This window comes from Mya arenaria, chromosome 11, assembly GCF_026914265.1.
Source record: "Mya arenaria isolate MELC-2E11 chromosome 11, ASM2691426v1".
In the NCBI taxonomy this organism is placed as follows: domain Eukaryota; kingdom Metazoa; phylum Mollusca; class Bivalvia; order Myida; family Myidae; genus Mya; species Mya arenaria.
The window spans coordinates 56,757,723-56,777,097 of record NC_069132.1 but is presented as its reverse complement, the minus strand read 5'-3'; the positions used below and the strand labels follow the sequence as shown (position 1 = coordinate 56,777,097).

The following is a 19,375-nucleotide window of genomic DNA, read 5'->3' as shown; positions in this document are numbered from 1 at the left end:
CTTTAAGTAGGTTCAAATTTTTGTTTGATTAACATAGTAGTCACATTAATTTTGAATGCCACATGCTAGATTGTTGCATATGGTATAATATCAGTACCAAATAAAAGACATTTGGTCCTTCTTTAATATTAATTAGATGTGACAAAACTTTGTAAAATTAGGAAGTTCTGCAGTTGAATCAAGTGAAGGATATCATATAAAAATAAACATTGTCTAGCATTCCCAGTCGTACTATTCGTTTCAGAATATATATATCTCATAACACGATTTTTGATAAGATTGCTGGAATAATTCAGAACTTCTATGAATATTGTGAAAACATAAAACAACATGTGAAAAATTGAATCAAATTCTTCGCAGAAAAGGCAAATAGTGGTCATTTAGTGCATAGAATGTAAGGCTATATATATACATGATGGATTCAGGGTCGTTTCAATCTAGTGTTCTTGTACTTGTACTGTCAAAAAAATAGGTAATAATTCACATAAATCCAGATTATATATTTTCAAAGATTAGTAACTTTTAAATCTGATTAGATTTGTTGCTCAAATTGAAATATTGAAAGGGGTATTTTACTCCTTGTTTGGCTTGGATCAATGGAAGTAAGGTGTTAAATCAGGCGTTATATCCATCGGTAACCATGTTACTCATAATGTGACATTATTGCTCGCAAAACCTATTGTCAAGTTTGACTGTGACGTTAATGTTTGGCCCTTGACGCAATGGACACAATAGCTCACAGCAAAAACAAGCTGTTGATGAAGATACAAACAAGGATGGGTTATCTGCATGCAGCTCCTGGTGAAACTTGGTATGTTGGGTCTGATAATGTACCCAAGAAGCTCCTGTAATTATGTACCCTGGTGGCTCCTATGATAACATACCCTGGTGGCTCCTTTGATAACATACCCTGGTGGCCCCTGTGATAACATACCCTGGTGGCTCCTGTGATAACATACCCTGATGGCCCCTGTGATAATACCCTCGTGGCTCCTGTGATAACATACCCTGGTGGCCCCTGTGATAACATACCCTGGTGGCCCCTGTGATAACATACCCTGGTGGCTCCTGTGATAACATACCCTGGTGGCTCCTGTGATAACATACCCTGATGGCCCCTGTGATACATACCCTGGTGGCTCCTGTGATAACATACCCTGGTTGCTCCTGTGATAACATACCCTTGTGGCTCCTGTGATAACATACCCTGGTGGCCCCTGTGATAACATACCCTGGTGGCTCCTGTGATAACATACCCTGATGGCCCCTGTGATACATACCCTGGTGGCTCCTGTGATAACATACCCTGGTGGCCCCTGTGATAACGTACCCTGATGGCTCCTGTGATGATGTGGTGGCTCTTGTGATAACGTACCCTGCTGGCTCTTGGGATAACGTACCCTGCTGGCTCCTGTGATAACGTACCCTGGTGGCTCCTGTGATAATGTACCCTGGTGGCTCCTGTGATAATGTACCTTGGTGGCTCCTGTGATAACATACCCTGGTGGCTCCTGTGATAACATACCCTGGTGGCTCCTGTGATAATATACCCTGGTGGCTCCTGTGATTACGTACCCTGGTGGCTCCTGTGATAATGTACCCTGGTGGCTCCTGTGATAATGTACCCTGGTGGCTCCTGTGATAACGTACCTTGGTAACTTCTGTGATAACGTACCCTGGTGGCTCCTGTGATAATGTACCCTGGTGGCTCTTGTGATAATGTACCCTGGTGGCTCCTGTGATAATGTACCCTGGTGGCTCCTGTGATATTGTACTCTGGGAGCTCCTGTGATTATGTACCCTGTAAGGGAGCTCAATTGAAAACATACCACGGGAGTTCCTGTGATAATGTACCCTGGTGGCTCCACACAGTGATAATGTACCCAGGGAGCTCCTCTGGTAATGTACCCTGGGAGCTCAATTGAAAACAAACCATGGGAGTTCCTGTGATAATGTATCCAGCTCCTTTGGTAATGTATCCTGGGAGCTCCTATGAATATCTACCATTGAAGTTCCTGTGATTACCTCCCCAGGGATTGCATTAGGGGCTGGTTGGGCCTTGGTCAAGATGGCTGTTAAAACTGACATAAAAACTGATATGTTATCCTGTGATTAAAAAGGTCTGACCAACTGAACTGCCTGAATTCTATTGAACATTCAATGTTCTAGAAACTCAACTCATATTTAAGGGCAATGTCCATTGATTAATTAGAGTTAATGGCAATATTGTCTCTGGGGTAGGTTTCCTCCAAAGTCATTTCATCCCTTTGGTAATGAGCCTCTGTTTGCTTTAAACATGTAATTTGAAATGAAACCTGTTATCAGCATTAGCGTTCACTGTTGTTGTTGCTGTGTAATTTATGTTGAAAGAAAAAAACACCTACTTCTGAATAACAAAGAAATTGTAGTAACATAAGGAAGAGAATGGTAGAAAGTGCATGGAGTTATATACCGTTATTTACTCTCGCCAACTTATACCATATACATTTATAAGTGAGGCAAGGTCTGTAACTCTTGTCAACTCTCATAGTATGCATGAGTGAGGCAAGGTCTGTAACTCTTGTCAACTCTCGTAGTATGCATGAGTGAGGCAAGGTCTGTAACTCTTGTCAACTCTCGTAGTATGCATGAGTGAGGCAAGGTCTGTTACTCTTGGCAACTCTCATATTGCATGAGTGAGGCAAGGTCTGTTACTCTTGGCAACTCTCATATTGCATGAGTGAGGCAAGGTCTGTTACTCTTGGCAACTCTCATATTGCATGAGTGAGGCAAGGTCTGTTACTCTTGGCAACTCTCATATTGCATGAGTGAGGCAAGGTCTGTTACTCTTGGCAACTCTCATATTGCATGAGTGAGGCAAGGTCTGTTACTCTTGGCAACTCTCATATTGCATGAGTGAGGCAAGGTCTGTTACTCTTGGCAACTCTCATATTGCATGAGTGAGGCAAGATCTGTAACTCTTGGCAACTCTCGTAGTATGCATGAGTGAGGCAAGATCTGTAACTCTTGGCAACTCTCATAGTATGCATGAGTGAGGCAAGATCTGTAACTCTTGGCAACTCTCATAGTGTGCATGAGTGAGGCAAGGTCTGTAACTCTTGGCAACTCTCATAGTATGCATAAGTGAGGCAAGGTCTGTAACTCTTGGCAACTCTCAACTCTTGGCAACTCTCATAGTATGTATGAGTGAGGCAAGGTCTGTAGCTCTTGGCAACTCTCATAGTATGCATGAGTGAGGCAAGGTCTGTAACTCTTGGCAACTCTCATAGTATGCATGAGTGAGGCAAGGTCTGTAACTCTAGGCAACTCTCATAGTATGCATGAGTGAGGCAAGGTCTGTAACTCTTGGCAACTCTCATAGTATGCATGAGTGAGGCAAGGTCGGTAACTCTTGGCAACTCTCATAGTATGCATGAGTGAGGCAAGGTCTGTAACTCTTGGCAACTCTCATAGTATGCATGAGTGAGGCAAGATTTGTAACTCTTGGCAACTTTCAGCGTTATGATTGTATCAAGGGACATTACTCTTGCCAATTGAGAAACGGACCAGGGGTTGGTATCCATTTTCTGTGCCCTTGTTGGCTGGCAAGGAAGTGCACATTTAGCATTCAGTTAAGAACTGGACAAAGTGTACTATCTTAGTATATAAAACCAGCTTAATGACACAGTTCTGGCTATGGCCCTTTGAAATGATTTGTGGTTCAAGTTAAGTACGCTTCATACCTCTGTTGATATATGGAGGCCTTACCATTCTGTCACCAGATCAGTTCATGGAGTTCTCAAGGATTTCTGCTGAATATGCTCTTTACTCTTATAGACATTCAATTAATGATTAGACATTCATCAAATATAACATGATTACAGCATGCCAGCTATGCTTATCGAAAAGCGGAAAGAAACTAGCTGAAAGTAAAGGAAAACCTTACTGTGGGAATGTTTGTAGGTTATGTAATCATTCATTTCCTTTTTAATAAAAATTGTTTTCAAACTGAAAACTTCTTTTGATTATTATTTTAATTTCATGTGGCTGTCGTTTATAATACTTCAGTTGAAGCAAAAAAATAAATAAAATGTATAGTGATTTACATTTCTAATTGATACGTTTACTTAAATTTACCGCTCAGAAAAAGTTTAAAAGTTTGTTTTTCACTTGCGTTCTAATAACATTACTATTTGCCTTTTTATCTGTACTGACCCAAAAACTCTTTAAAATTCAAAGCCAGCAATTTTATCTGATATTGTATGATATATATCGAAAGCGTGTATAAGGCATGTTGTATTTAAACCTAGCTGTGAACTCTCGCAATTTACGGACTGTAATTCTGTGCCCTACATGAAAAAAAATGACTTTTAAATAGTCAAGTTTTTATGATAGATATTTTATATTACCCATTATACTCATCCGTCCTCTCAATAATATATGATTTGATTTGCGATTAGTTATTTGTCAATTTTTAAGTGGCCCTTGAAAGTAGACTTACTTACTCTAAGGTCAGCTTTGAATATATGCATTATAATATATAAACCCTGTCAGCACCTTACTAGAGCAACAACGTTGTTGACCCCGATGGTGGATGGTTTAAGGCCAACTCTCGCACTGCTAGGTAGAAGTTTATATGATAATCGAAGCACTGTGGTAGCTATATAGCGGAGTAGGATAGTTGAAGACCGACAGTATTGAACATGTGGCAAGAGGGGAGTGACGTATTTGTTCGCTAGTGTTTAAGCATGTGCTAGTGTGTTCATTTCTTTTTGCTGGATTATAATTTACATTAGCAACAAAGGAATAACTAATAAAACTTATTAAAAATAGTGACAATTGGATTTTAACACCTAACATCAAAATTTGTGAGTTGAATTTGTACAGTGATAATATACTTTTCATTCATGATATTTGAGTTAAAATGTTGAAGCCTACTATATTATTGATAAAACTATAAGGAGTGGAATTTTACACTGGCTGATAGCCACGTGGGTTTCGTATTAATTGATCAATTTGTCTGAGAGTAAAGGAATTCATGGGAAAATCATACTTTACTTTTTAATGTATTATGTATTAAAATCTGTTACATAACTGAAAATTTCATTTTATTTTTCTGTTCTGAAATAATACTTGTCGTATGTATATGGAAATTTAGGTATTAGTATAATAATGATAAAGTTACTTGAATAACAAAGGATTTTGAAAACAAGTACTTAAATACTATAATACAGTGCCTAGATACTGATAAGCCCTCTAACCTACTACAATATTGATGTTATTAGTAAATATTGGCTCCTGTACAAAACATGTCCGGATTCTGGGTCATATGTGTGATTGATATTGGTAATAGAATAGATGGAAGAAAAAAGTAAAATGAATGTAAACAACAAATTCTTGGTTGTAATTGTAATGTTAAACTGCTTTTTAGGCATTCATGTGGGAAGAAAAAGTGATGTTTTATGATTATGTGAGCAATTATATCCTGTTTAAATGAAACCCATGATAAAAGTTAATGTTAAAGATGAGGTATTTATCTTGTTGAAAGATGATATTTGTTTTATACAAATGTTACACTCTATGCTATAAATGTTTTTGTTAAGTGAATGTATTGTTGTATACTTAAGTACTTGGTTGATGATACTTAACTTAATGTCATGTATGCATAAGTTTGTACGTCAATTAATTGAAAGGCACAATATCTTTCGTTTGCACACAGAAGTTAAATATCACATGTATGTATTCTAAAGGAAGTTTTAAACCAGATGATGTTTACCGCATGCATAGTTGATCGCACGCATTGATCAAATAGCAAAAAAGACAAAAATGGGGATTGGAACATCCTGTAAGTAGTGATAAAACGATGACTCATGGTTATGGCCCCCTATAGGTAGGGCTCATTGAAAGCGGGTAACAGCTGCTTGTAGTTCGTCCTTTGTGTTATCAGGGTAGGCTAGTTTATGATTGGTCTGAGGTACAAGAAATCACTGCTGACTGTGTAGTAAATTTTTTCGATTAAGCTGTTACAAAAGGCATTGAGTTTTTCCATTCCGTGACTTGTCTGACAGTGAAATTGAATTGCACTCTCCTCAGATATTTTACTGAATCTGAACGACAGGGGAAATCAATACAGAAACTCTGTTCTCAGTTTCTTCAAGTTAATTTCTTGTTTAAGAAAAAAAATCAAATCACAAAAACTGATTTTTGTCTCAAAATAAAACAACTTTTGTCAAGAAAGTTTCGCGCATTTATTATTACTGTTAGTATTCTTACGCAAATTAACTAGCTAATTCTTGGATAGGGTTGATATAAATGAAGTTATAAGGGCATATATACTGCCTGGCTCTTTGGTATTGATCTATTGATGGATGGCTGCTGTGAGTGTCCTACGCGGCCATGAACCAGACCTAGGAAAGGCCGCCATAATGATGGATGCTCACTTCTCATCAATATTCAATCACTCCGGAAACCCACTCTTATAGTCTTATTACGATCAATGCATGCTTGCTGGGAGATTTTTGTATTTTCACAGTAATCTGATTTTGACTTTGGATCAACAAGTCTGAATTCTCTTTTAATTAACTTACCTCGATTCAGAAACTGTAGCTCGCCCGGCTGTTTTAAAGTCTTTTCTCGGGCAAACGTGCCAAACAAATTTTACAAACGCAGATATTGTTTGTGGTTTGTGCTAATTTTGATGACAACTTTAATATATATGTATATTTAAGTGTCTGAGTGGTAAAATGAAAAAAAAAAATTTTTTTTTATAGGAACCAGACAGGCTTGAAGATCTTGTCATATATTCCCTTTTCACATTTTTTGTTTGTTTACTGAACCATACATCTCCATTTAATTTTCTGAACTTTTTACTTTCATGAGGTCTCAATTCTTGTCATTTATTTTTTAAGTAGCTCATTGAAAGACGATAACACTATAATAGTGAAGCACGTTTTTAAATGTGTTTAAACAGAAGTATCTTGTTTGTCAGTCACTATTTTATCTGTTTTTAAGCATTATTTATGATAGATTATGTATAAAGTTGAAGTTATGAAACAGGGTAAAATATTTAGATAAAGAATTTCCACAGGTCTGAGATGTATAACTAGTTCCTATATAGCATCAGTTACCTGTTTTTACATGACATACAAACAAGGCCATTTAAGGAAGCTTTTGTCATGTTATACAAAGCTTTGTTTAACTTTTAGCGCTATTATTCGTTTGTTTGGACATGTACTAGAAGTTGACCTCAAGGTGCTCTGCCATTCTGTAACAATGTTGGCAGTTTGATAAGTGGTGTTTCAATATTGACACAGGGAATATTTCCTCTAGGAGTGGGCAATGATATCATGCTTCACCTTACTGGGTCAGATAATCTCTAAATGGTCATAACTGACAATTATTACACCTGAATGGGTCACAATACCTTTCAATGGTCATTGGTGACTGTTTAAGATTTCCTGGATCACTCTTATAATGCCATTACTGACTGTTTCACCTTACCAGGTCACATTTTATTTCAATGGTCATTATTGACAATTTTTACAAATGAATGGATCACATTACTTTTCAATGGTCATAATTTAAGTGACTGATTCAATTTTCTGGGTCACAATGTCTATCAATGGTCATTAGTGACTGTTTCACTTTACTGGGTAACACTGTCTGTCATTGGTCATTAGTGACTGTTTTACCTTACTGTGTCACACTGTCTATCATTGTTCATTAGTGACTGTTTCAACTTCCTGGGTCACACTGTCTATCATTGTTCATTAGTGACTGTTTCAACTTCCTGGGTCACACTGTTGCTCAATGGTCATAATAGTGACTGGGTCATGTTATCTTTCGATGGTCCTAAATCATGTGGTTTATTATGTGCTGATACTACTACAATTATAGCAAGTCATCAATAAGTGACAGTTTTACAGACCTAAAATAGTATATGAGATGGGCGAGTGGTAAAAGTGGCAAGCTCCTACCCAGGTCCAAATTTCTCAAAACTAAATATTTTAATCCCTTATGATAGGATCAGGCTAAGATCACTTTATTGTTCTTGTATAATTTGCATCATATTAACTTCTTTAAGAGTTTTAGAATTAAAGAAGGAATTATCCTTATGATAATCACAATAATCCATTTTTCAATTATCACAAATCTAACTTAAGTATGTATTTTGGCTGATAGATTTAAGTTATTTAAGCTGGTTGAGGCTTATATTTAAAGCGATTTGCTCATATTGCAAAATGCATTTTTTTGTATGAGTTTTGTTGTCAAATTTTTAATATATTTTTTATACTTTAAGCATATTTTTTCTGCCATTTCGGCATCAAAGAGTAAGTAATACAGTTATAATATAACAATTGAGATGCATTACTGAAGGAGATAAATTGGTGCCAAAACATGACCGAGTCCCTTTAAGAAGTTTCTATAAATTATGGCCATACCTTTGGTGTTAGCTTCGCCAGAAACATAATTATTGCTTTTGGAAAACAAAACCAGTAATAATAAGGGTTGTCTTTTGTTGTGACTGACATTTAAGAAATGATATACTGCATGTTTACAGGAGAAGTGAAAAAAATATAATTTTCTGTTTGTGCCTGAGTTATCTTTTCCATTTGGGCGGGCGAGATTAAAGTGAGTTTTTGTGTGTGTTTTAATATGAAAAGAAAGGCAATCATCATTCTGTAATTTGATTTTGTCAAATTAATGTCTAGTTCTAAAGATACACAAATATTAAGAAAAAGATACCAAAGAGCGCTGAGCCGATATGGACAATCAGAGGAAATATATGGTTATCAGACTGGATTGCAGCGTAGTCAACTACGAAGGGCTGACAGTTTTTTTTGTTTTGTTTTTTAAATTTATCTTTTATTAGTTTTAGTCTTGTACAGTATCTAGATATCCATGAGAGCTTGGTTCTTTTCGAAAACCAGCCAGGTCTGCCTATGCATGCCTAGATTATGGGCCTTGATAGTATAAAAAATGCTATTGTGTAAAAAATGCTTACAAACATGATACAGTCTTCAGTTTTTATGCTTACAAACATGATACAGTCTTCAGTTTTTATTGTATCTCAATGAAACTTTTACAGTATTCAGATATCCATAAGAGGTTGGTTCTTTACGAAAACAGTGATGTTGACCACTCAAACCCAGCCAGTGGAGAAAAAATTAGGCCCTTTTGGGCCTCTTGTTTTAAAAAGCTAAACATTTGGCAGATCTAGATCGAGGGGTCTGAAAAGGAAAAAAAGCTTTCACCATCATTTGGAAACAATTTCGGATGTATATGGATGGTTTACATGTCATAAATCTTTACATTTAACTACGCTTCAAGTAGTAATTTCAATATAGCAGTTAAACTTAATAACTTTACTCTTGGGAGTATTAATTATTTATGCAATAATTAACTTCATTGCCAATCAATTTAAACTTAGATGTACAACATAGATGTTAAAACACTACAATTAATTAAAAATTTACAAACTACTTTTAGCTTTCCTCCTAGGTTGTTTTCGATGGAAAATGGCAGAGGAGTTTCGCTATAAGTTATTATATAGGAAACAAACATAACCAATACACTCTAAGCTTGATTCATATGTAAAAACAACTGTACATAAGGCTTTATATCTTTAGATTTACGGGAGCGCCGTACCTAAATATTGCAAAACCCAAATAAAAATAAAATTCATTTTCGTAGTTTTATTTTTATTTTTTCCGACGAACGTTGCTTCAATATTAAGAAGAAAATAAAATTAGTGTTCTATAACCCATATCTCAGAACCAACTGGTGTACCAATTGTTATTCATTATCGGTCTTTTTACTGCACAAACCACTTAAACCAGTCGGAAATACGCGGGAAACAGAACAGGTACCCGTTACCATAACAACGTTCTGTCAAAAGTGAAAGTAGTTAATGTCATACCCCTTATTTCTCGCAATTTCTGCAGCTATATAGAAAGGTTTTACTACAAAGACGTTCCTATGTTTATGTTTCTTTATTTAAATCAAACCGTGGAGAACTTAAAGCGTGTTTATTGTGATTTTTTGGTAGGTTCAGTATGTTGTTCGCGATTCGTGGAATGATTGCGCAACTTCTTGTCAAAATAAGGAGACAGAAATTCGTGGGTTGTATTGTCGATTAAAAGTCGTTGGCACACGTCGTATATTAACAAGGATGAATTGGATTACAGCGCAAAAATGTAAAGCTTCTGACAAACACAAACTGCAAAATGATATCGTGTTCATCATAGTCAAAATGGATATTTTTTCTGAATTTGACTCTGAGGAGCATTGAACACACTGCTTCACGATCACATATTTGAAGAGAAAAACACAATGTATCGTGATACGTTCGTAGTTGTTAATTAGTTGAATAATGATTTAGAATTTAAATCATTATAGAATACTGAAAATGATGTAATAATAACATAGTGTGTGTTTCCGATAAGACAGAAAAATCTGAACATAAGATATTTGGCAGTCAGTACAAGAAGTCAAACTGATCGTTTCCTAATTGCAAACGGACATAGCTGGAATTAGAAGGATATTGTTCAGGACTGATTCTAAAATCAGTTCTTAGACCTGGTTTTTTGAAACATATTGTCAAATTTATCTTAATGCTCCCTAATTTTCTATGGTAAAGTACATAAATGTAGATTTTGACTGTCTGTGTATCCGTAAGCCCTGTCAATGTTTGAAGTGAAGAGGAATTTCCATCAGGGCTTAGACTTTATTTGGTAATATTTTCTATATAAAAACCACATCACGGTAAATTGTCACGGTGCTATTTCGTTAAAGACAGAAAAACACATTTGACTTCCTTATATGCACCAGTCATTTGTAACCACGGCCCCCAGGTCCGGGGATTGCCAGGGAAATGGGCCGTGTTTTTACCTTTCAGGTGGCCCCGCAGTGCCGGGTGAATGCGGTGGTTATGTCTTCGCTTTAAATATAGCGGGGAATGGGCCTTACCTAGGGACACTGGGGTGCGGGGGCATTTGGCAGAGATTTTACCATCTGTTCGTCCACACAGGGCGTGTATTTTAGCCAGGGTAAGCTGGACCAAAAGTCAAAGTCGCCGCTATTCCCCGGACCTGGGGGGGGGGGGGCGTGGTTACAATTGACTGGTGCATTACCGTATTTTTAACTTCTTTATTACACTGACATGTTTCATAAAATCTATGGGTTGATAATATATGCACCACATATGCATAGATATATTTGAACAAATATATACAATTTATTTCAATAAGCGCTTGAACTCAGAGTTGAGGTCAATATTTTCGGTCTTTAAAAGGATCTTTAAAATATGCTTTTGAAACATTATGGTGATCTATCACCCTTTGTTCAGCCTATGAAATAGCTGACACAAGTAAGGTGTGTTTTGTCTTCATGATATAAGAAGATTTAAAAAATAAAAAAAATCGGAGAAAAATCCGTTTTATTTTTTTTTATTTCTCCTTCGGGACATTTTATGCATTTTATTTTTATTTTTATTTCCTCCTCCTTACCCAACTTTTTGAAAAATCTCCCGTAAATCTAAAGATAAAAAAACTCTGGCCTAATTGAGCTTTAATAGAATAAATAAATATTGAGCAGTTGTACTTATGAGCAGTGGCGCAAATAAAACGTCAAACTTTCCGAGCTTGATTGTCTCATTAAATATATTTAAGGGAACAGTCGCTTTAACATACAGTTGAGGGTTCGTATTTTGATCACTTCATTCATGATAATTGCTGTTGTATACATAATTATGTTTCATTTATTAAGAATCTAGCTGACACTTTTATGTTCATCATCGTTGATAGTGAAACGTGTGTCAGACATTATAACAGTTTGTCATGAATAAATTAAAGAATGGATATCATGTCTGTTTGATAAATGAGTATTTTAAATGTACAGTACTAGGTGACAATTAATTTCCTTTGCATGGTAAATTTGTATGTCAGAATATCAGGTTGGGGATTTATATCTGCCGTCAAAGATAAATGTCAGAAACTGACTGATTATAACTTATGTTCTACATAAGTCCTTTTATAAGGTCAGAAACTGTCATATTTACCATACATGGAAAACTATGAAAATATGGTGTGACAGATTGTTGTGAAAAAAAATAGTGTAAAATTTTAAATATATAAATTCATATTATAATCTTACAGTATGTTGACATATAGTACGAATCACGAACATTGAGTTATAAAGTTTGTTATTTATAGCATGTGGTTTTTCTTCGGAAGATTACAACAGCAAATATACTGTCTGTGTTAATTGATGCAGTTGTTACATACCTAGATTACTATAATTATAACATTTTTATATAACAGTAGCGATAATATTCATAGTATATTAAGAGCTCATCCATATAAAGCGTTTGCGACCTCGATATGTTGACAGTGCCAAAAAGAGTTCCCTGGCACTGGCCTAGTTCCATTTCTTGGGAATTCATGGCCGCCTATTGACAATCTGTCCACGCAATTCTGGCCCTCACAACTTGCTGATGTGATATTAAATTGATTGAGCATCATTCTTCCATAGGAAATAGGTGGAATTGGAAATTGGATGGCATTGCCTTGGTCCCCGATTCAAATTGCATCATGTAATCCAATGTTTATCTGCCTTGATTCCTAATTTGGTTGATCAGGGTCTGTAGCATCCGTATAAAAAGGTCAAATGCTACTAAAACCAGTATTAGATATTATTTAAGCATAAACATATTGTAAATTATTAATAAAACAATGGAACGTACATGGATTAGCCTAGGGTACATATTCACTGACAACTTCTGTGAGTTTTAGACTCTGAATCAGAAAAGTTAATTTTTAGATGTCCTGAATTATCTTAAATATTGTTATATTTACAGAAAATCTTAAAATAACTGTAAAACATGGTACAATAATACCTCACTTGGGGTTTAAACCAGATTAGGAACGATTAACTTCACATTTAATAACTTTGATCCCATATTCTCATCATCTGTTTTAGACTTGCGTTGCGCCCATGTGTACTGTTGAATGCTGCTGATAAGCCTTTACATATGTAAATGATGCGTAGGTTGATCAATTATATAAATACACCTCTCTGTTTGCAGGAAAATCAAAGACCAAAGAATAAACCAGAGAAAACTACAATAGCAGCCGTGCCAACAACAACATAAGCAACCAACTTGGGAACAATAACAGCAGCATACCAAAGGAACCATCTTACCTATTGTACCTCTTTTACTCCAAGTAAGAACAACTGCAGCCAAATCACCAGCAACATTACGGTCTGAAACGTCCCACAGACAAGCACCACCATTCAGCGTGAAGGCCCCATCAGATAACATCAACCCAGCTCTTGCGTGGTCCAGATGGATGTGTCTATAGGCATCAAGTGCGAACCTTCGAGTCCTCTTACTCTTAGCCATTGCTCCCAACCCAACTTTGACGAAGGATTCGGGCGCGACTTGTTCAGTGACTATACAGGCAATGACGACCTGGGTTCCGACAGATCCTTTCCCGATGATAGTTTAGATAATGGATTTGACAGTGGGGATCTCTCCCCAACCAGTTTAGATGACAGCAAGTTGGACTTCGGTAGTCACGTGTTCAACTATGGTATTGACAGTATTGACGTGGACTCCGGTTACACCGGAGACAGCGGCGAGAGCAGCGGAGAGGTTTCCCCGTGTAGTGTAGAGAACAACCACCATCAGTACTCCAAGGTGGAATACTGCTCGAGTACAAACTATGATAATGACGTGAGTGAAGGACAGAAGAAACTGTGTCTAGTGTGTGGGGATATAGCCTCAGGTTTTCACTATGGCGTCTCGTCGTGTGAGGCGTGCAAGGCTTTCTTCAAACGAACTATACAAGGTAAGGGAAAGTCACATGGTTTGTGTTCAATTTTTAAAGTTGATAAACAAAAAATAAAGATATAAATAAAGAAACAAATGTTTAATGTAAAACTAATGTTACTGGATTGATTTGACAAGTAACAATGGTATTGTGTTAAACCATGTATGGTGAATAAATTCAGTTCATGACTAATCAATTTCTCAGAAAGATAATACGTTTATCAATTTCCCTTGTTTTAAAATTTCTTCTTCATTGGTTTGCAAGTTTAAACTAATATTAGAATGCTTCCTCATTTCCTTCTAAATTTTGAAATAATAAATGTTCCCTCACCTGGAATTCGGACACAGTAATAGATGTTTTTGTAATCAGGGTTTTAAAGGGGTTTGTCAACAGCCATATCTTAAATTACTGTCAAAACTTAATATGGATTAGGATGTAAAAGGAAATCTTTATTGATAAACTGTTAAGGCCCCAGAAACTACGATGCGAACGTGACTGGGTTTCCCTTATTAGTTCAGAAACTAGAACGATCATTTAACATTGTCATCTTTTGAATAATGAGCAATAAATAGTTGTGCATGGTCATGGATGCTATTTTATTTCATGGCCATTCGTATAAAGCTACGTGAGTTTGAGATTTTTCAAAACAAAATCTTATTTGAACTTTAAACTTGAGAATTCTTGAATGATTTTGAACAATATTTTTTAACCATTAAAAAAGTTAAAAGGAGGTCGTATTACACTTTACTTCTACTCTTAGAGCAAAAGTACATGGATACTAAATATTGAACGTAACAGCTGAACTAATCTACATCTAATGGATCAGTGTTCTGATTTTGTCTACCTGAGGGCATGTCTTTTGCTACAATAGTATATTAATGTACACCAAGTGTTCCCAGGTATTTGCAGAATAATTCCAAGTGGTTCTGCAGTTCTTTACCGGTTGACATTTACCTGGAATTCAGAACTTGCTTTGTGCCAGACAATCGGTGATGCAATTACTTACTACTGGAGCAAACAATCACTGATTCTGAGGTAAATGCCAGGCAATAAATGCGTTTTTGGACGAAAAATGCCTGGTCGTGAAAAAATAGTTCTGTTTGTGTATTTATCGTCATATTACTTAGTTATGTTAAAAAAAATTACAGTAGGTTTGCGTAAAACGTAGTATTGTACCCTTTCTTCAGTAAAACTAGATTGACATGCCATTTCTGTAATTTTCATGGTTATTTTGAATGCTATTTAATTTGCAGAAATTTCTGGTTTTTAAAGTTGAAACAAGCTGTTCTGACTTTTGGCACCTTCAGTACTGACTTATGGCTAAGGCCCCCCCCAAAAAAAACTGTTTGTTTAGGGTAGCCTTCCCAAAAGTTCTAGGTAGGGTAGGTAGGGATTTTTTTTTTTTTTTTTTTTTCAAAATCTGTCGTAAGTTCAGAGTATTTTCTTGCACATGGCAGTGTTTCCTAGATTACTGTCATTGCCTGACTTTGTTTTATCATATAAACAATAATTCTGATTAAAATCTGCATTCATCCGCCCTTCCTAACTCTCTATTCGCTAACAAATATTTTTTTTGCTCAGAAACGGAAAAAAATAGTTAGGGTCGGCGCATTTTTATAGGTAGGGTCAGGTTTCCCGAAACATATTTTTTTTTTAGGCCTAATAAGATTTTTATCAGGATAAATGCTGAAGAGATGTTAATTGTTCACCATGAAATATAATTAACCACTCCAGAAATATGTTCAAAAAAAATCTTTGGAAAGGCAAAAGAAAATTTTGCAAACCATTAATGAAAAGACCAGGTAATTTTTATTATGAAAAAAACACCAGATTTTCTAGGAAACATAGAGTCATTAAACAGAAAGACTGGGGGATAAGTAAACAATGAATGGTACCGTAACTTTCTCTTACATGCTGCGTAGATTGACAGAACGATGCTGGATGGGTTGTTAGAATTCAGAATTTTGTTAATGTCAGAATCCACCTGTAGTTGTTCTAGATGCTCTGAACCTGGCGCAGTGTGCCTGTTACTGTGTCAGAATAGCAGTGTTCAGGTGACATACTCGTGTTTTGCAAACTTTTCTTAACATTGAAGGTTTTAAAGCAAATTTTAAAGCTCTGCCCAAAACCACCAAATATTCTATGAATAAAGTTCAATCAATGGGTTGAACAAAATGATATCGATTTTATGTAAGTTTATGACAACTTTCTTTTTTTCTTTTAAATGTTTCATCTGGTGTCTAGTCCCTTTAAAGCTTTGAAGAGTCCTGAGGCCACCATTCAGGCATTACAAATCTCTCGCTTTAAAATGGCGCTGTGATCATGCGTTGTTTAAATCATTGATGAGTATATTTTGCGTAGTTCATTTTCAAACAGTAGTGTTGCAGGAAGTTTTGTCCTGAAACTTAAATCCTCTTGTTCAATTATTTTGTAAAACAGATTTAAGTGTTGTTTATTTGCAACTTATAATGTATGTATTCTATGTTTTATCACGTTTTCCAAGGAAGTTTTGTTAATAGTTGAATAGTGGTATGCTTTGTAGAATAATAATGATGCAACACTAGTTTCACATGGAGGTCATATTATGTAATGTATTAAACTGCAATGCAGCTCTAGTTTTGGTCTAGTCACAGTTTCTGGGGAAATATGAGGACTGAAATATGATTGACCTTAAAAGTGATATATACACATTTGTTGTCTGAGTCTCATCCAACCTACTTTTCAATGTCAAGGTTTCAAAGGTTCTTTTTTGTGACATATAAGGAGATTGACTTAATATTGCCTGTTTTGGAAATGAATGGGAAACAAATTGATGGCTGATACTGGATGTGACTTTTTAAGTCTGTAAACACACATTGTCAATCTGCGCGATAGCCCTAAAACCCCGGGGCTTGTACGCTCTGTTACGGGCCTATAGACATTCCAGTGCTACAGGCCGAGGGCTTTTACTCTATTTGCATTCTACATTTCGAAACTGTTAAGGGATTCAGATATTCTGTTTTTGTTTAGGGCGTATGAATTTGATTCTTTCATAAGTTTACACAGCTTTTGCTGCAAAACTGAATTTGGGCAGTCTGCATGCTAATTTCCCACCCACACACGGAGGCACATATTCACATCCTTCAACAAAGTGATGTTTGTCTGCAGTGTGCTCTTTATGGCAAAGAGACATGTTTTTGAGGCAGCTCAACTGGAATTCTCATGTAATTCTTTTGCTGCCAAAGTATCGTGCATTCTGTAACATTAACAATTATATTAAAGGCACAATTAATAACAGATCAGTCAGAGAACAAGCAGGTTCTCGAGGATGTGACGTAAATTATCATTCATCTTATAATAATAATACCTGCATTTTTTGAGAACCATCTGCTCTTGAAGAGAATGCCGAGGAATACGTGCATAATTAATGGTTGCTAAAATTAGCACTGAATTAACGTAAACCCAGAAGTTACCTACGTAACAACGATAACGCAAATGAATTAACGGTAATTTAAAAAATGATGAAATTGCGGGCTTTTAATCATCTTGTTTGAAGAAACAATTTCTTGTAGGAGGCATAAAAGAAAAGTTCTTAGTCAAAATTGCTCTTGAAATGCCTGCTGTGCCTCGGATTGAATTTAAAGTGTTATAATTCATCCTCTAAACTCATGTTATGACTTGTCTAAACAATAATCTTCTTAGTTCTGATGTTAATTAGTTTTGATTGTAACAAATATTTGTGTATTGTTCCGAAGGTTTTCTAGAAGAAACTTATCAGTATAATTTTGAATAATGGCCAAAGAGACAATTCTAAATGACAGATTTAAACAATTTTTCATGTATTTTGATATTAAATCTTCTGAAATATACTTCAACTCTGAAGTAAACCAATTCAAATTTAATACCCTAATATTACGAGCTATGTAACCACTAAAAAAACTTTGATTGAATCCTATTGGCATGTTCGAGTAGGCACTCGATTATGGTCGTAAATTTGAATGTTTTTAGGCCTGATATATATATATGTTGTATGTCTCAGGTTTTTACTGATATTGCTTTTTGAGTAGATTGTATTATTTCCACTTGAGTTCATTATCTCAATGCTGAAGTTTTCTTCTATTTGCTAATTACTCTCACCTTTGTCTTTCCCCGTCAGATCAATCTACTTAGTATTGCAGTTAATTGCATATTCGAACCATTATTGTGCGCTGTTAAAAGTTCATGTCTTAAATCGGTGTAAAACACAAGGTTAGATCGTCTGTACTGAGTCTTTCAAAGTTTAAAAGCTTAGTTTGGTCTGGGGTTCTTAATAAGTTTTGTTTGAACTGACTTAAGTAACAAATAAACCGGTCATAGTGGGGGGGGGGAACAATTAGAAAGGCACCAAATTAAAAAATAGATGAAGCTCAAACTTAGGCATATTTGAACTGATCTAAATGCAGTTTTAACCTTCAATTTAATCTGTATCCGCCATCAACCTGATCTTATTTAGAACCCCATTTTCCCTCTTACCGTAAATGATAGAAGCGCTGGGATTCTTTTTATGGGTCTTTTTTTTCCGATTCTATGAAATGAACATTGAATACCTTAACCTTAATTTTTAATAAATGCGATAAATTCGGATGAAAAGAATTTCTCTGGCCACTATTTTAATGCCCCTGCTGACGTCATGCATATATGAAAAACTCATTCCCTATTTGACCGTTATTTCATGTTTTTGGCTCCAATTTTGTGTATTTTAAAAGTTACTGAATCAGGAGGAAAAGGGTTTTAAAGCCTGCAGGGTTTTTAAAAAGACACGCGCCATGTGCGTTTAATAGGACGTATACGGTATTCAACTACATTGGCTCCTTGGTTCTGATATTCTTGCATAAGTCCATTGATTGCGGTTTAAAAGTTTACAAAAGATTTATTGGGGATTAAAAATCAGAATCTATTAAACTGTTTACCTTAAGAAGGCATAGATTTGTATTTGTGAAGATATACTTTGTAAGCAGTTGAATCAACATTATGCTGAATATGCTAAATTGTGAACTGATTTTATGCAAAATAAAGCTGACAATTCCCTCATGGTCAGAAGTTAATTACCTTTGGAGGGATAGATTAGAACTTAAATAATATCACCAAGTGGGAGAACCTTGAGAATATGAGCTAGACTCATTAAACAGGTTTAGCCAGAAGAAATAATGGCCTTGAACTGGATTTTTCGAAGAAGAAAAGAAGTCTTGTCATAGCCTTGGTTTCGAAATCAGTGGTGTTGTTGGCCTTTAGTTGTCATCGTGCAAAAACAACAAACTTGACCATAACTAGAAATGTTGAAGTTATTCATATGAGACTTGGTACATATGTTGCCAGAGACAATGTGCACATGTGCAACAAGTCGGGCTTAAATTATTGTTGAATTACACCCCTTGTTTAACTGGAATAGACAACAAAAGACTAGCTTTGGTGCTGGCTCTGTGACTCTCTCGCAGCTTATAGTATCTTTTTAAACGATGGCAATTAATGCACCTGTCCATTGTAACCACGGCCCCACAGGTCCGGGGGTATACCGAAGAAAGCCGGGGAATTCGGGCGTGTTTTTA

General features: G+C 35.8%; 1 protein-coding gene across 4 annotated transcripts in view; it reads left to right on the top strand.

The window, feature by feature from the left end:
- The window catches only part of LOC128207816 (steroid hormone receptor ERR2-like), a 91,441-nt gene that overhangs the window by 35,734 nt on the left and 36,332 nt on the right, over positions 1–19,375 (top strand). For 2 of the 4 annotated variants that reach the window (XM_052910960.1, XM_052910956.1), the window contains exons 1-2: positions 4,569–4,847; positions 13,064–13,829. In XM_052910960.1, the coding sequence (XP_052766920.1) occupies positions 13,325–13,829 (505 nt within the window). In that variant the 5' untranslated portion in view covers positions 4,569–4,847; positions 13,064–13,324. Of the gene's footprint in view, positions 1–4,568; positions 4,848–13,063; positions 13,830–19,375 lie in introns of those variants that run through there. The other 2 variants (XM_052910958.1, XM_052910959.1) reach the window with 1 other exon arrangement.